We start from the raw sequence: 15,082 nt of genomic DNA on the forward strand, positions 1-15,082 counted from the left end.
TAATTTGGCGCCAATTAGAGATTCAATCTGTAGCCAGGTCCTTCTCGATCAGGTCTTTCCAACGGAGTGAAGGTCTTCCTCTGCTTACCCTGGCGGGTACTGCGTCGAATACTCTCAGAGCTGGTGTATTTTCATCTATTCCGACGACATGGCCTAGCTAGCGTAGTCGCTGTCTTTTTATTCGCTGAATTATGTCAATGTCGTCGTATATCTCATACAGCTCATCGTTCCATCGACTGCGCTATTCGCCGTTGCCAATGCGCAAAGGGCCATAAATCTTCCGCAGAATCTTACTCTCGAAAACTTGTTACGTCAACTCATCAGATATCGTCATCGTCCATGGCTCTGCACCATAAAGTAGACCAGGGTGATGAGTGATTTACAGAGTTTGGTTTTTGTTTGTAGAGAGAGGACTTTACTTCTCAATTGCCTATTTAGTCAAAAGTAGTACCTGTTGACTAGAGTTACTCTGCGTTATTTTTGTTTTTAATGCTGGTTCCAAAATTGACGAAATTATCTCCGCATCCGAAGTTGTGACTGTAAACAGTGACGCGGGAGCCAGTCGTTCGTTCACTTGCAGGACTCATACGCTTCGCTTCCTTTTACAGTCAGTTCAAAGCAGAACTAATGGCGCGGTTGTTGAGGCAAATTATATCAATATCATATGCGTACTCCAGAAGCTGTACACTATTATAAAAGATTGTACCTTCTCTATTTAACTCTGCAGCTCGTATTTTTTTCTCCAGCAATAGATTATAGAAGGCGCACGATAGGCAGTCTCCCCTATTTCTGGAACTTTAGGTGTTGCTCAACTTCAGCTTACAGAGTGTACATAGAGGCAGTTCCTTTTCGTGCTGGCGAAGGCGGCTTTCAAACGATGAAGAGGTAGTGTGTGTCCCTTCACGGGTATTTTTCAAGATTTGGAGCACGGTGAATATATGGCCAGTTATTGATTTCCCAAGCCTCAAGCTTTTAATTTTCATCCAGTACCCCCAATAAAACCTTATTTGCGAGGTTGAGTTGGCTTATCCCACGGTAGTTGGCGGTATGGCGGCATGCTCCTAATCAGTTTTTCGGCCTCGCCGCATTCGATTGGGGATGCTTTTGCTGTCATTCAGTAGGCTGGAAAAGTGTTACCTCCATAATTTCAGTGTGCTCTGGGCATCAGTCACTAGATCATCTCTGGGGTTTTAAAAGAGTATATTCCGGTCTTACCTCTCAGACAGGAAAAAAACTTTAAGAAGCCAAAAAGTAGCCAAAGTAAAATGTTATGACTAGTACTCGTACTCAGGAATTTAGTCCACTCTTACTTTTTTTACCAATTAAATACTTATTATAATTATTAATTTTATAAGTTTAGTAATGAACTTTGTTATTATCGGAAGGCTTTTAAGCAACAATTTTAGAACTTTATTTTATTCTATACATTTTCTATGATTCCAATTAACATAAATTTATAAACAGAGAAGAAGTTATTTCCTCTTTCCAATTCAAAAAATTAAAACAAAAGACTATAGTGATATTTTCATCGCTTCATTAAATATTTGAGTTTACGCTGTTGGCTTTCAGCATATTCTGCTTCAGTTGCCTGCATCTGTGTTGCCTCCGATGAAACTTATCTGCAAGTGGCAAAAGTTTATCGCTGAAATTTTCGCTCGAATGCATCCCTGTAGTGATATATAGTCGTCTTCGCTTCGTCGTTTTTTGCAGAAATTGGCTATCGTTCTTTTATTTCAGCGCTTATTGCTTAACAATTTCCTTTACAATACTAAGGCGTTTGTGGCGCTGACATTGCCATTGGTGTGTAATATTTACAAAAAAAAAATTGTTATTGGCCTTTTGCCAATTTATTGTCAAACGCACTCGTCGTTGGTGGAGCCAGGCGCACGGCCACTTGTGATTGCGATAGGAATTGCGCGCCAAACCGCAAGCGTACTGTCATAGCACCGCTCCCCAACCCAAAACTTAAATGTTCGCATTTCTCTATGTACAATGGGTAAAACACAGATGGTTTGCTGGCATTTAGCCCGAAGTGATTTCTAATTGCACAGATTTAAGCGCAGTTGAAGATAAATCTGCCCACAAATGCAATGAAAATTGTTAGTAATTTTGGCCAAATATTTGGGGTGTTTCCAAAAATTTAAATTCTCAAATTGCCATGTAAATCGGTTGGAAAATTTTCCTGCAAAGCTTTGCACCTGACAGGCACCACTGTTGCTGACAACACTTGATGTTGTCAATTAGAAGCAGTTTAGTGGAGTTGAGTACTCCACGGAACTACCACAAATAGTTCTCCTCGAAAAAATTTATTTGGTTAATTTAATCTGTCATTCGGTTGATTTTCATTATTTTTGCACATTTTTACTTTGACGTCAGCATTCTTACCTTCAATTGCCATTCATTTGTGCATTGTAACTTTGTTATTAACTGAACATTAGCGTTTGAGAGGTGAAACGTGATTTTTGCTTTGACAGCAAGTTTTTCTCTTTTTTTAGTTTTTTTGTTTTTGCATTTTTGTCCTGCACATCGTCCAACACTTTCATTTATTACTAATTGCAGACCATTATCGTTTGGTTTATTTTTTGTGATTTTGCTTTTGACGTTTTTATGGTATTGGACTGATGCAAATGACAGTGCTTCAGTGTGCTGACGTATTTCCTCTTCATTGCGCTGTCATTCTTATTTTTCTCAATCGTCCATTATTTGTGCAAAACTAACAGCGTGTCAATTAAGATCTTTCAATTCAACCAAGGATGACGCTGTGCTTCAAGCGACAATAAGTTAACTTTTGGTTTAGGTATATAACCATTAAATTAACTGATACTTTTAAATAGTTCTGCAAATAAATGGAAATAATGGCTTTGTTATAATATCTATTCTGCCATACCAAAATGGGAAAATACAGGAGTTTCAAAACTCTATAGGGAGTGTCCCAGAGTGTGTTCGAGGTTCCCTACTTTTTTGTAAAGAAAAAATACATAAACGTCAAATGTTTATTATCATTTAAAAGAGCTATTCCTTCGCATTCATTTTCTTATGAGTATCTCTTTCAAATTCGATGGTATCCAGGGAATGACACGAATAATATTTTGTTCCAAGACCAGAATCGAAGCGAGACTTTATACTTTACATATCCCCAAAGGAAAGAGTCCAACAGGGTAATATCATAAGATATTGGTGACCAATCAATCGGCCCGAAAAGTGAAACTACCTGCTCACCGAAGTGTTTTCTCAATAAGTCCATGGATTAATGCGATGTATGGGAAGTGGCGACGTCTTGTTGGTACCAAATGTCGGCGAGATCACGAGTTTCAATTTTAGGTATCAAATAGTGGGTTGTTATGAAGAGATAACGATCGCCATTGACGATTACGTTCTCATCGGTATAATTTTTGAAGAAATATGGACCGATGATTCCACTGGCCCACCAAAAACACTAAACCTTCCTTCAATATTTTCAGGTTGCTTTTCGCCCTAAATGCGGAAATTTTGCTTGTTTAAATACCCAATAAGCCAGAAATAGGACTCATCGCTAAATTAAATTGGCATCACCATCTTCTACTTCACGTAAGCGGTATTTATATTAAAACCAACCTAGGTTATGTTCGACGGCTGATCCAGAGATCGCTTTTGAACTTTCGCAATGAGTCCGTTGTGAAGCCAAAAGAACAAAACTGCTAATACCCGTTTGCTTCCAGGTTTAATTTCTATTCCCACCAAGTTGGTAGTATATCTGAAAGTGAGTCGGGAGTTTTGTTTAAGTTTTGATCTCGCAAACGAGGGACAATCAAGAGGGAAGTTTTAAGTTGATCCATTTCGTATTTTTCCACATAGCGGTAAGATGATCAACTTTACAGCAGAGGCGAATATTGGGCAATAGGAAGAGTCTAGCCTTACTGAGGGCTAAGAGCTCACTGGATCTGCTGTCAGACTAGATCGTCACGTCTCTGCAGGAGCCAACATGAAATATATTTAATGAATCTAAAACTAAATTATTAAGTTTTGGCAGCTCCTGAACACATCCTTTAATTTGCAAGTAATTTGGTTGAGCATAAAATTCTAAATTACACCCAAACGTATGTCTTCCTTACTTGTTATAATTTATCATACATTTGAAAAGTTCAGTAATACTCTTGACGTTTCACCGAATTTTACTGATGAGCAAATATATTCAGATATGTTTTCAAGCATTTTCTCTTGTATTTCTTATCTTTTAACACACAAATCCCAGTAACTAATTTGCTGAGAAACATAAATTTAACCACTGACATTTCATTTATTCTCGTATACGACTATTAACAAATATTTACTATATTTACTATACGAGTAGAGTTATATTTGTTGATAGCCGCTATTCAAATAAATAGTAAGCGAGTAAATAATGGGGAAAGTGGCATGTAAATAATTACCTGTGAAAGGATATGTTCCCACTTATGTTTAATCACTTTACAATTTAAGTATAAGCCTTGTGTGTCAAAGCCTAAAATGCTTATGTAATTAGTATTTGTTTAGTGTTAATACATTAATTAAAATCAATTTATATGCATTCGTATGTCCTTGAGAAAGTGAGCTGCCCTTTCAAGTGACTATTTGCAGTTTGACCCACATTTGCAGCGGACTACAAATGGAAACGAAAACAGAATCACAAACACATAATAAAACAGACATTTACAAGCTTATACAAGCTTTTATGTAAATGCTTACTTACGCCGGATATGTACAGGAGACTGCTCAAGGAGCAAATCGAGCTGTGTTCTACAGGCAGAGCAAACAATTCAAGCAATCCGATTATCTAATTGCTAAAACAGGACTTAATGCAAATATAATTCAAATTAAAACATAATCACAGGACCACAGATACACACACACACATTCGCACATACTTTGGTGTGTTTACAATTGCACAGCCGAATACAAAGCACATACTCAATGCCGTAAGCAATGCCTCAAAGCAGGCAAATACACACAAACATATGCGTAAATGCATACCAAAATAACTGTAATCCCTTGAAGTTTACACAAAGCCTTTTATGTCAACGCTATTATAAGTGGATTTGCATAAATTAGTCCTAGTAAAGGATTGACTTACTTTGGAGTGACACTGGACCACATTGAAGAGGTCTTTGCTGTTCACGATGTTTCTTGTACGGAGCAGTTCACTTCGGCTTCGGTGAATAATATAGTTTATTCCAAACGTATATATTGGCCCATACAGATAATATGTTTTAACTACAAATAAAGGTAAAAAATGAATTTTAGAAGAAAATTTGGGCCATTTTCGAAATTTTGTCGAGTGGAAAGGACTAATAACCATACAAAAGTTAAGGACCAGGTTAGAGTGAACTTGACCAACGATAGGTATGTATATGTGTAAATTAAATAACAAATACTCTTCTTCTTAGTATCGAAACCAAAATGTTGCCGTTAGGCTACCATACTATATATCAATATTTATATTATGCAAGACAACTGAATACTGACCATTCGAAACTCAGCAACTAGAGGCCAATTCTGGTATATATATCAAATATGTTCATTATAGTAGGTCTTAAAGAGTCCAAATTTCGGCAAACCTTCGCGCTTCACTCAAGTACAACCCAAAGCTCCATCTCCATATATATAACTTCTCACGACTTAAAGGACCAGATCTGTTTGCTCACTACATAAAAGTCAGAGTCGTGACCGCAAGTAGGTTGTCTCTGTGTACACAATCGGACATGCGAGTGTGTTTGCGCTTTCACTTGTAAACCATTTAAGCCTTAAGTACAGTTTACTGAAGACAAAACTACAATAAAAACAAACTGTGCACAACAATACCATTATCACTTTAACAATCGACTTGAATATAGATTAGCAGCGCTATGTGTGTATGTGCGTCAGTGCAGTAAATTTTGTATTTCCTTATATTAAAGCGCAAAGGCATACTCGCAGCAGATTACAGCACACCAGCAACTTGATGTCTGTTTGCTTCTCTTAATGGTGCAACAATTGCAGCATTCTGCCACTTAAACTTAAAATTTACCATGCGCAGGCGCATCGACGCCAACACCGTGTTGCTTGTCCACTGCAGTGCCTGATGATGTTTTAATAATTCCGAAAATAATAAACAAGTCAGAAGCACAGAAATTCATTCCAAACATGTTGTTGTAAATATGAAATATACGCAAGGCAACGTTGTCGTGGCGCCCATTCACTGAACTGCTCAGTATCGTTCCACTGGGCGGCTAACTGAAACAAACCAATCACGACAATACGGAGAATATATTGCAAGGCTCATAATTCAAATACTTGCTTTGCATGCTTGCCTGTTTGCCTGCCTGGCTGCATGTTGGTTTGTGGCAACTGTCATTTGCAAGTTGCAGTAAATTCTTTTATACCCAAGGACATGTAAATGACTACAATTTGCGGATATAGTCGCTATCAGACAGGTAGTAGACGTAAGTATATATCTTGTGAAAAAATGTATTCATAAAATAAATTTTCTGTGCTATTTGTTTAAATAACTTTTTATAAAATATTAGATACACTTGTAACTTTTGAAGAATTTATTTAATTTTTAAACCATACATTTGCCAATTTCATCAAAAAACTTTGCAAAATGCCTAGGTCTCTTTCATGATAGAACCATGAACACCCGGCAAACTGAAAGAAGTTTATTTCCATTTACAACAACGATGCTTTCAAACTAGTCGTGGAGGGGTCAATGGACAATCGGCAGTGAGTTGAGTCCTATTCAAAATCTAATAAATTCATTCATTCAATTGCATACGCGGTTATAGCCGAGTTAGCTTCTTTTCGCTATTTTGTGCCAATTTATGATACCAAGTGCAGCCAACCCCCTCTCTACCTAATCTCTTTAAGTGAGTGTAGGTTTTCCTCTACTGCCACCGGCGGGTACTGAATAGAAAAAATTCAAAGCTGGAGTGTTCTCTTCTGTCCGGATAACATGACCTAGCCAAGGCAGTCGCTGTCTCTTGATTCTGCGGTACTCGCAGTTGCCAATACGTAAAAGGCCATACATATTCCGCAAAGCCTTTCTCTCGAACAACCCTGAGACCGACTCATCAGATGATGATGTCCATGTCTCCGCACCTCATAGCAGACGTAAGGTTTGGTCTTTGTTCGTCGAGAGAGAACTTGACTACTCAGTTGCCTACTCAGTCCGAAGTAGCACCTGTTGTCAAGAGTGATTCTGCGTTAGATTTCAAGTTGTTGGTGATGATACTGGTTCCAAGATAAACGAAATTATCTCCGTCTTCAAAGTTATTACTCTCAGCAGAGACGTGTGAGCCATCAGCTGTACACTCCTTAATAAGATTGTACCTTCTCCACTTAGCCTTGCAATCCATATTATTTTCTTCAGCAATAGATAATAAATTTTCTAGGGCTAAAGCCGTACCGTTAAAGTCAAATCAGTTTGACTTACGATCAGTAAGACCTTAATATTGCAAAAAGAGTTTTACCCAGCAAATTGTGAGATCCCGCTTTTTTGAGCACACTTAGGTACCAATTGTTGGACATGCTTTTATCCAAACATATCCTATAAAGAATCTGATGCATGCTCCTTGTTATTGAAACAAAACTTAGCCTAATTGTGTCACGGATATGTGAGAATTTTAATCTTATGTTTGAGCTTTCACACATCTAATATAGGGTATCTACCTATGAGCTGCAGCTGTACAGAAGTATCAGCCATATGAGCAAGTCGAACCGCAAGCATATGCTGCCCCAACTTTTATAACTAAATTTCATCCCATACTTGCATGAAATTTTCCTATTCGCTTTGGGACATTTTTGTTAGATATTTTTCTTTTTTATTGTTGTAATGTGTATATGTGCTGAATGCTTGGCCACACGTAGTTTATTTTATTAATCTCGCATACGTTTTCGCAATCGCAGCAATATTCAATCTCCAGTAGAAATAAAGGAATCACTTTGCTTTGATTTCAAATAAGTTTTGGCTTTTGGAATGTTGCGTGAGCAACAAAAGGAAACAGTAGCAACATATTTACAAACATATGTGTATTCCTATCGCAAATAAATATCAAATATTTTATAATAAACACAACACACATGTTTTCTTGCATTGAATTTTATAAGACTGTTCAGATATTTTGTGGTACAAATGCAACCGTTTTTCCTATTTTGTGTATACGTCAGAGATTTACATATTTTGACTTGTTGAAGACGCAAAGCTGTCTATGATTCACCAATACAAACGTAGTAAACTTAACAAATAATCGGCTTTTCCGAGAGAACAGACTTGTATGAAATTCCATTTGCATTGTGTTGCATGCTGTTGATTTGCTGATTTTATTTTTTTATAAATTTCTCCAAGTCTAAAGTCAAAGACAACATACTAAAGATAGGCAACAACAAACGCACCAAAAATTATTTGCATTTAGCATTTATTTGAAGTGGTTTCCCAGTTTAGCACACGTACTATTACTAAATGGATTTATTATACTTTTATTTTATATGCGTGACAACTCAGATATAAGCGCACTAGCCTAAATTCATATACCAGCGAAGTAAATAAAGAATACACATGCTCATTTTCTCTCTCATTCACAATGCGTGGCACATACTCGTATTATGATAATGCCTCTTCATTCGCCGGAACAGTTTGTGAATTAGTGCCAAAAGTGAGTACAAGGCACTGCGTGTCACATTGTGTTGCTCGTAATCGTGCAGGCTGTTTATGAGAATTACGTGATAATTGCATAATTTTAGGCGTTTTGCCTAACCGGCTTGTTAAACTAATACTTAGAAGTTTGCTCTGTTATTTCCGGTTGTAAACGTGGTTGTTTGTGTTAGACGGTAAGTAACAACAAACGTTTTTCACTGTTTTGTTTGGAAAAATTTTATTATATTATATGAGGAATGAAGCGTTGAAGAAATATTCATGATTCGACTTGTGATATATTTTTTATACCATCAACAGCTTGTATTAAGTTTGGAACGAAGGGAATGGTTAATATCACATAAAATGTGTACATAACGATTATGGGGACGAACTGAGTTGATATAGCCAAACTTGTTCGTCCGGTTGTCTTTTTGTCTGTATATACGGAACTAGTCGCTAAGTTTACGAGTTATCGATCTGAAATTTTACAAACATACTTTCCATACTTCAAGAAGCTGTTCATTTTTCGGAATCACCGTTATTGGACTACTATAGCATATAGCTGCCATACAAACTGAACGATCGGAATAAAGTGCTTGTATGTAAAATTTTTTTATTTCTCGAGATTTATTCAGGAAACTTGGTATGAACTTTTAACCAAGGCAACAGTACAATCATCGAAAAAATGGTTCAGATCGGAACACTATACCACATAGCTGCCATACAAATTGATCGGAAAGAGTATAATATTTTTTTGACGTAAATCTTTTTTATTTGAAAACATTTATTCAGAAAACTTGGCACCGGTTATTGTCCAAGACAACGGTATAATCTCCGAGCTGTTAGATCGCACCAGTATCCTATTCACCTATCAAAACCAATATAAAGATCTTTTTACAACTTTGTATGCCATGATAAATGTACCTGTGAAGGGTACTAGAGCTTTGCTGCAGCAGAAATTAACATTTTTTGCTTTATTAATTCTGAAATAAACAAAATATCATTAATTGAGCTAATGGCTAAGCATTGTATCATCATATAATTTCTTTAATCAACTTTACTATATCCCATAAGTGACATTACAATCTGCCAAGTAATTGCACCAGTGCCGAAGTAGTATAATCACACTTGCATATTTAATTTATGATTCCGCACACACAACTTAACTACATATTCATTCTTTTTTATCCCTCTTCTTCTAACAGTAACAAAATTTATACGCATTGGCATCGCCGATAAGAACGACAACCCGCCTTATTTCGACAAGTCGCTCTACGAGGCAGAGGTGGATGAGAACGAAGATATCCAACACACTGTGCTGACCGTTACAGCCAAAGATCACGACGAATGTAAGCACATACTCACTCAAGTATACTCATATTATAGTTGTTTTACAACAACAACAATGCTTAAAGAGAATTGTCTATAAAAATGTATTTTTTTATCTTTTCTATTTCTTTTAAATGCCACCAACAACATAACGGAATGTCGAAATGATTCGCGCAACGCCGTTAACCGTTTGAAATGGATCGCACATTGTACTCGAAATACATTTCCTTATATATAATGTTTCAAATGAAATTAAAAATGTCAACATTGTCAACACTTACAACAACGTACACCGCCACTTTTGTTATTACATCTGTCACTGATGGCCATTGGCTTTTGAAATGCGTACAGCATCGCGTATACGTTACGAAATTACGAGTGGCAACATTGGTGGCGCTTTCGCTGTGAAAAATATGACTGGAGCCATTTATGTGGCCGGCGCACTGGACTACGAAACTCGCCGAAGGGTAAGCTGATAAACGATAAGTTTTCCATTTCTTTTATGTTTTGCGTTTTCATATGTTTATCTACATATATTTGTATATATGTATTTATCGATTTTAAAATACACTTTGTTTTATATGAACATTTACAGTTGTAGTTTTGCCGAATGATTCGACCTGCGAGCGAGTTTTATGCTTCCACTCCAATGGATATGAAGCATAAACACGCAGCTCCTTATATTGACACTTTGGAGTTTATGCCAACACTTAAAATTAGCGCAATTTCGTTTCTAGCAGGCAATCAAATACATTTTCAGCTTGCAATAAAAGAGTTTTGCGATCGTGAATGTAAGCGTTTTAGGACAGAATAGTGTTAATAAAAGCGCAAGGACTAGGTATCAAAGGTTTTGATGTCGAAAAAGTAGAAAAATTTTAGTTTATTCGAAAAAAGCAATGAGTTTGTTAAATAAAAAAAAAATTTTCAAACATTTTTTAACAGTTTATTTAAATTTTAACAATAACTTGAAGTTATTGTGAACTCATAGCCAATTTCACAACTTTTAATTGCTTTCGAAAGTAACTTTTCATGAAACACCACAATGCAGGTTCGAAGCACTATTTGGCATAAAAATCCTTAAACTATAACGGTATACTATGTATGTAAGTTCAAGGCTTCAAGTGACATTGATAAGTGAAGTTTCGCTGAAACTAAACGAACTGTTTTATAAAGGAATTCAATATCAAAATGAAACTGGAACTGAAATTGAAACTTGAAAAGCTGCACAATAGAAACAAATATTCCTTGGAATTCGCACAAAAGATTTAAATAAAATTCTCAAAGCGAAATATGCAGCTGTCACTATTCATAACACTTGCATGTATGCACATATGCATATTTACAGTTAGTTTTGTGTTCATACATGTGACGCATGAAGGCTTAACCGGTTTGCCAATCATTCATTTCGACATGCACTAGTGTGCACATATTTTTTGCATATCGCAGGTGATTGGTTCAAGTTTACTAGACCCCTCCACTAATTGAATTGCCGTGCTATGCAGCAAGTATTTTACGTATACATATGGGTTTCCGCACTTTAACGTGTACGTCATGCAGAAGGTCATCTAAAATCTAAAACGAAATCAACTAGTTTTCAGTTACTTTGCAACTAGTAAGCACCGCTAGTTTCACTAGTCAAGAACATATCTTTTTACCACACAATACTGGCATCTGCCAGGTGTTGATATCTTACGAGAAATTGATCTTCAGGTTTTGCTCAGAAATCTATCAGTTTAATCAAAATATTAACATTATGGTCTAAGTTATGTTATCGAAGATAATTGTTTTCGACCAGCTGCTCTCTTTTTATAAAAAAAAAAAATAGTGACTCACCTTCCTTTGAGTCTGATTTTCAAAAATTTTCTACAAAAACAACGTTTTCTGCTTACTTGGATTTTAGTCAACATATTCTAGTTCCAAACCACTTGTTTTTTATTCACCAGTTGCACGTTTCCTTGTTGGGAAACTAGAAGCGTCGCAATTTACAGCATGAAAATTTGAAAAACGTGACCAACTTTAACAAAATGCCACATAAAATATTCTAGCCAAAATGTGGCACAATGTTTTTTTTTTTTTGTTTTTACATACGTCTCCCTGACAACCGTAGCCAAAGCGGGAGCCATCATACCATCACGTATGCTCACACTAAACAAATGTCACTTTTCGCCAGTCCCAATGAATTCAATATACCGCATTTCGTTTCATCCGTTAGCACTAGTTCAAGTACATTTCATTTATTTACTTATTTATAGGTGCATAAATATTGCCACCAAATTTCAGTCTGCAGTATATTTCGATTGTTTCAGCAAACTATATGTATATATATGTATGTATGTCATTTGGAATTTGACTGTGTTATTGCAACATTGAAAAGTGTGTAACTGCATAGAGTCATTTGAACAATTGGAGTTCATAGCTGCTGCTATTGTATGAGTCCTGCAAGCGAAGTACCTATTTCGTTGGCAAATATTGAAAGAGTAGAGCTGAAATGCAAATAAATTTGATTAAAACATTTTTTCGATGTCTTCAGTAATATGTATTCAATACAAGAACATAACAGTTTGGTCTTACTTTTTTCACATTTTCGTTACTTCCAAGCTATGTTTCTTGTTCTTGAATGTATCTTTATAAAAAGTACGTATCACGTTGTTTGTCCGCGATGGACTCCTAACTTACTAAACCGACTTTTGTAAAATTCAGCACACTGTGTCCAGTTCGAACCAGCTTTGAAAATAGGATAGTAAAAACAATTCATAAATAAAAATTAAGTAAAAGTTCTATTAAGCGGACATCTCCATTAACCGTACACATTGTTGAATCTATTAAGCGCACAATCCTATTAACTGAACAGAAAGGCTGGTAACCAGACATTGAGAAAGCAGCCATAAATTCGTTATTTTTTTCAATGAAATTTATATGTATGAACATATTCAAAATAAACCTTTCATACATATTATAAAATGCAATTTTCACTGTATTGAATAGTTTATTATATGAAGTATAAAATGTATACCACAGTAACGTGTGGTCGAATCCTCTAGTCTACATATATAAATGATCAGGATCACAAGAAGAGTTGAAATACGAGGGACTGTCTGTCCGTCCGTCCGTCTGGGCAAGTCGTCTAACATTCTTATCTTACAGAGCGAAAATGGGCAACCACTCCAACTTCTCATATGTATAACACAATTTTAATTCCATCTGACTCTTTCCTTCCAGTGTACAAATTAAGAAGCAATTATTATAATATAACAGAATAATGACTTTAGCGTATATCAGCTAATATTTAATGCCAGAAAATTGTCCAAATCCAAGTAAAACTTTTCAAGACCCTCGGTACCGAATATTTGGACCGCAGTACCTATACTTGACTTTTTACGACAAATATGTGTCAATCTTTTCATGGCAATGGTATATCTGTGAGTCGATAATGGGTTGAATCGCGTCAATTCCTCCCACAAGAGTTATCTCAATGAAAAAGGGATGGCGTGTTTTAATGATAACAGTAAATCTTGTGCCTAAAATAGACAAAATTTGGGCGAGAACGTGACCTGACCCTCATATAACAAATAAGTAACGCTCTGTTGACTTTACTCTATATGATTGTTAATGGTATGGAGGTATCTTAATGAATCTCAGGGAATATTTTATTAGTATTTGGCATATTCAAGGTATGTAGTATTGGCAAAAATAAATAAAATTGGGTTGATACTACCCCCAACTCATATGTACTACATATGTATAATGATTTTTGAACAAACCTTCTGTCGATTATGCCAGAATTCTGATCCTCTGGTTGACGTTTGCACTTTAAAATATTTCCTTTGCAAATTGCAAGAGTATGAAATATTCGCTTTCAGTGCATTTTGTGGTTCCACTACCTGTAAAGAGCCATCCTGAAATAGAACATAAAATTCGTCACGAAATGTGATTAAAATTTTTTGATTAAAATCGAGTCCGGTGAAAAATCGCTAGACTTATAGATTGTTTCAAAAGGTGGTTCGGAACTAAGTGAGTTCATGTAAAAACTTCCTGTGAGGATAAAAATTTAACGGTTCGAACTTGTTGAAACTGGTATATAGTATTTCTTAGATGGATTAAATTATGATAAATAGATTTGAATGCAGCGCATATCAAAATGTGCGGACGCTCATATAAAATTATATACATATCTGGAAAAATATTTGTATTTTTAAAGCATTTTTTCTTACAAAAATTTCGAGAAGAAATCAAAACAAAAGAAGAAGATACAGACGTTAGGGAGAGTTGAAAACTTCGTGAATATTGGATACTTTTAACAAACATTGCAACGCGCGAACAATAACACGGACCTATATGTAGTTATCAAGGTTTAGACCTATATTTATGGTACTTATATGTACTGTACTAAACTTTGAAAACTTTCAATAATACGAGCATATAATACACAATAAATATAAATTTCTATTAATGCGGTATATATACGGTTCCTGTTGCCATTATAGGTCCCGAAATATTAACGTAAAGTATTAGAATTGTATATTTTTTTTTTAATAGCAAGAAAGTTGTAAAACCTTTTCCTTAAATTTGCTCACACAAATAATTCGCTTCTCCTCTTTAACTAAACATCCATAGTATGAGCTGCGTTTAGCTGCTTCCGATAACTTGAAGGAAAACTACACGACCGTCATAATTCACGTTAAGGATGTCAACGATAATCCACCAGTTTTTGAACGTCCCACCTATCGCACGCAAATCACCGAAGAAGATGACCGCAATTTGCCGAAACGTGTGCTTCAGGTTATTGGCCATATAACGTTAATATAATCGCACACTCTTGCCCATATTTTGTAAATGTGTAACTTAGTAACTTAGTAGACGCAAATTTTTAATGCAATTTTTATAAACTATTTTTTTTTTGTAATTTAAGCAAGGCTAGCGACACTTTGCGTTTTATTTGGAGCTTTCGTGCTTTATATAGCTTTAGCACCATTTTAGCTGTTGTTGTTTTCGTTACGACTCCGTTTAGCATTGTTGCAAACTTTGTTAACTGTAATTTTTGTTTTGCTTCACTTATGTGCACGTCTTGACATAGTTTCCCTCTCAATAATGTTTATGTTCCAAAAAAAAATGAAACAAGCATTTCGA

The 15,082-nt window shown here is 35.8% G+C and overlaps 1 protein-coding gene across 10 annotated transcripts in view; it reads left to right on the forward strand.

The window, feature by feature from the left end:
- LOC105223163 (neural-cadherin) overlaps nt 1-15,082 on the forward strand; it is a 333,332-nt gene that overhangs the window by 270,461 nt on the left and 47,789 nt on the right. For 8 of the 10 annotated variants that reach the window (XM_049446299.1, XM_049446300.1, XM_049446304.1 and 5 more), the window contains 3 exons: nt 9,832-9,975; nt 10,307-10,422; nt 14,570-14,734. In XM_049446299.1, the coding sequence (XP_049302256.1) occupies nt 9,832-9,975; nt 10,307-10,422; nt 14,570-14,734 (425 nt within the window). The remainder of the gene's footprint in view (nt 1-9,831; nt 9,976-10,306; nt 10,423-14,569; nt 14,735-15,082) is intronic. The other 2 variants (XM_049446302.1, XM_049446303.1) reach the window with 1 other exon arrangement.

Source organism: Bactrocera dorsalis, chromosome 1 (genome assembly GCF_023373825.1).
Source record: "Bactrocera dorsalis isolate Fly_Bdor chromosome 1, ASM2337382v1, whole genome shotgun sequence".
NCBI lineage: Eukaryota > Metazoa > Arthropoda > Insecta > Diptera > Tephritidae > Bactrocera > Bactrocera dorsalis.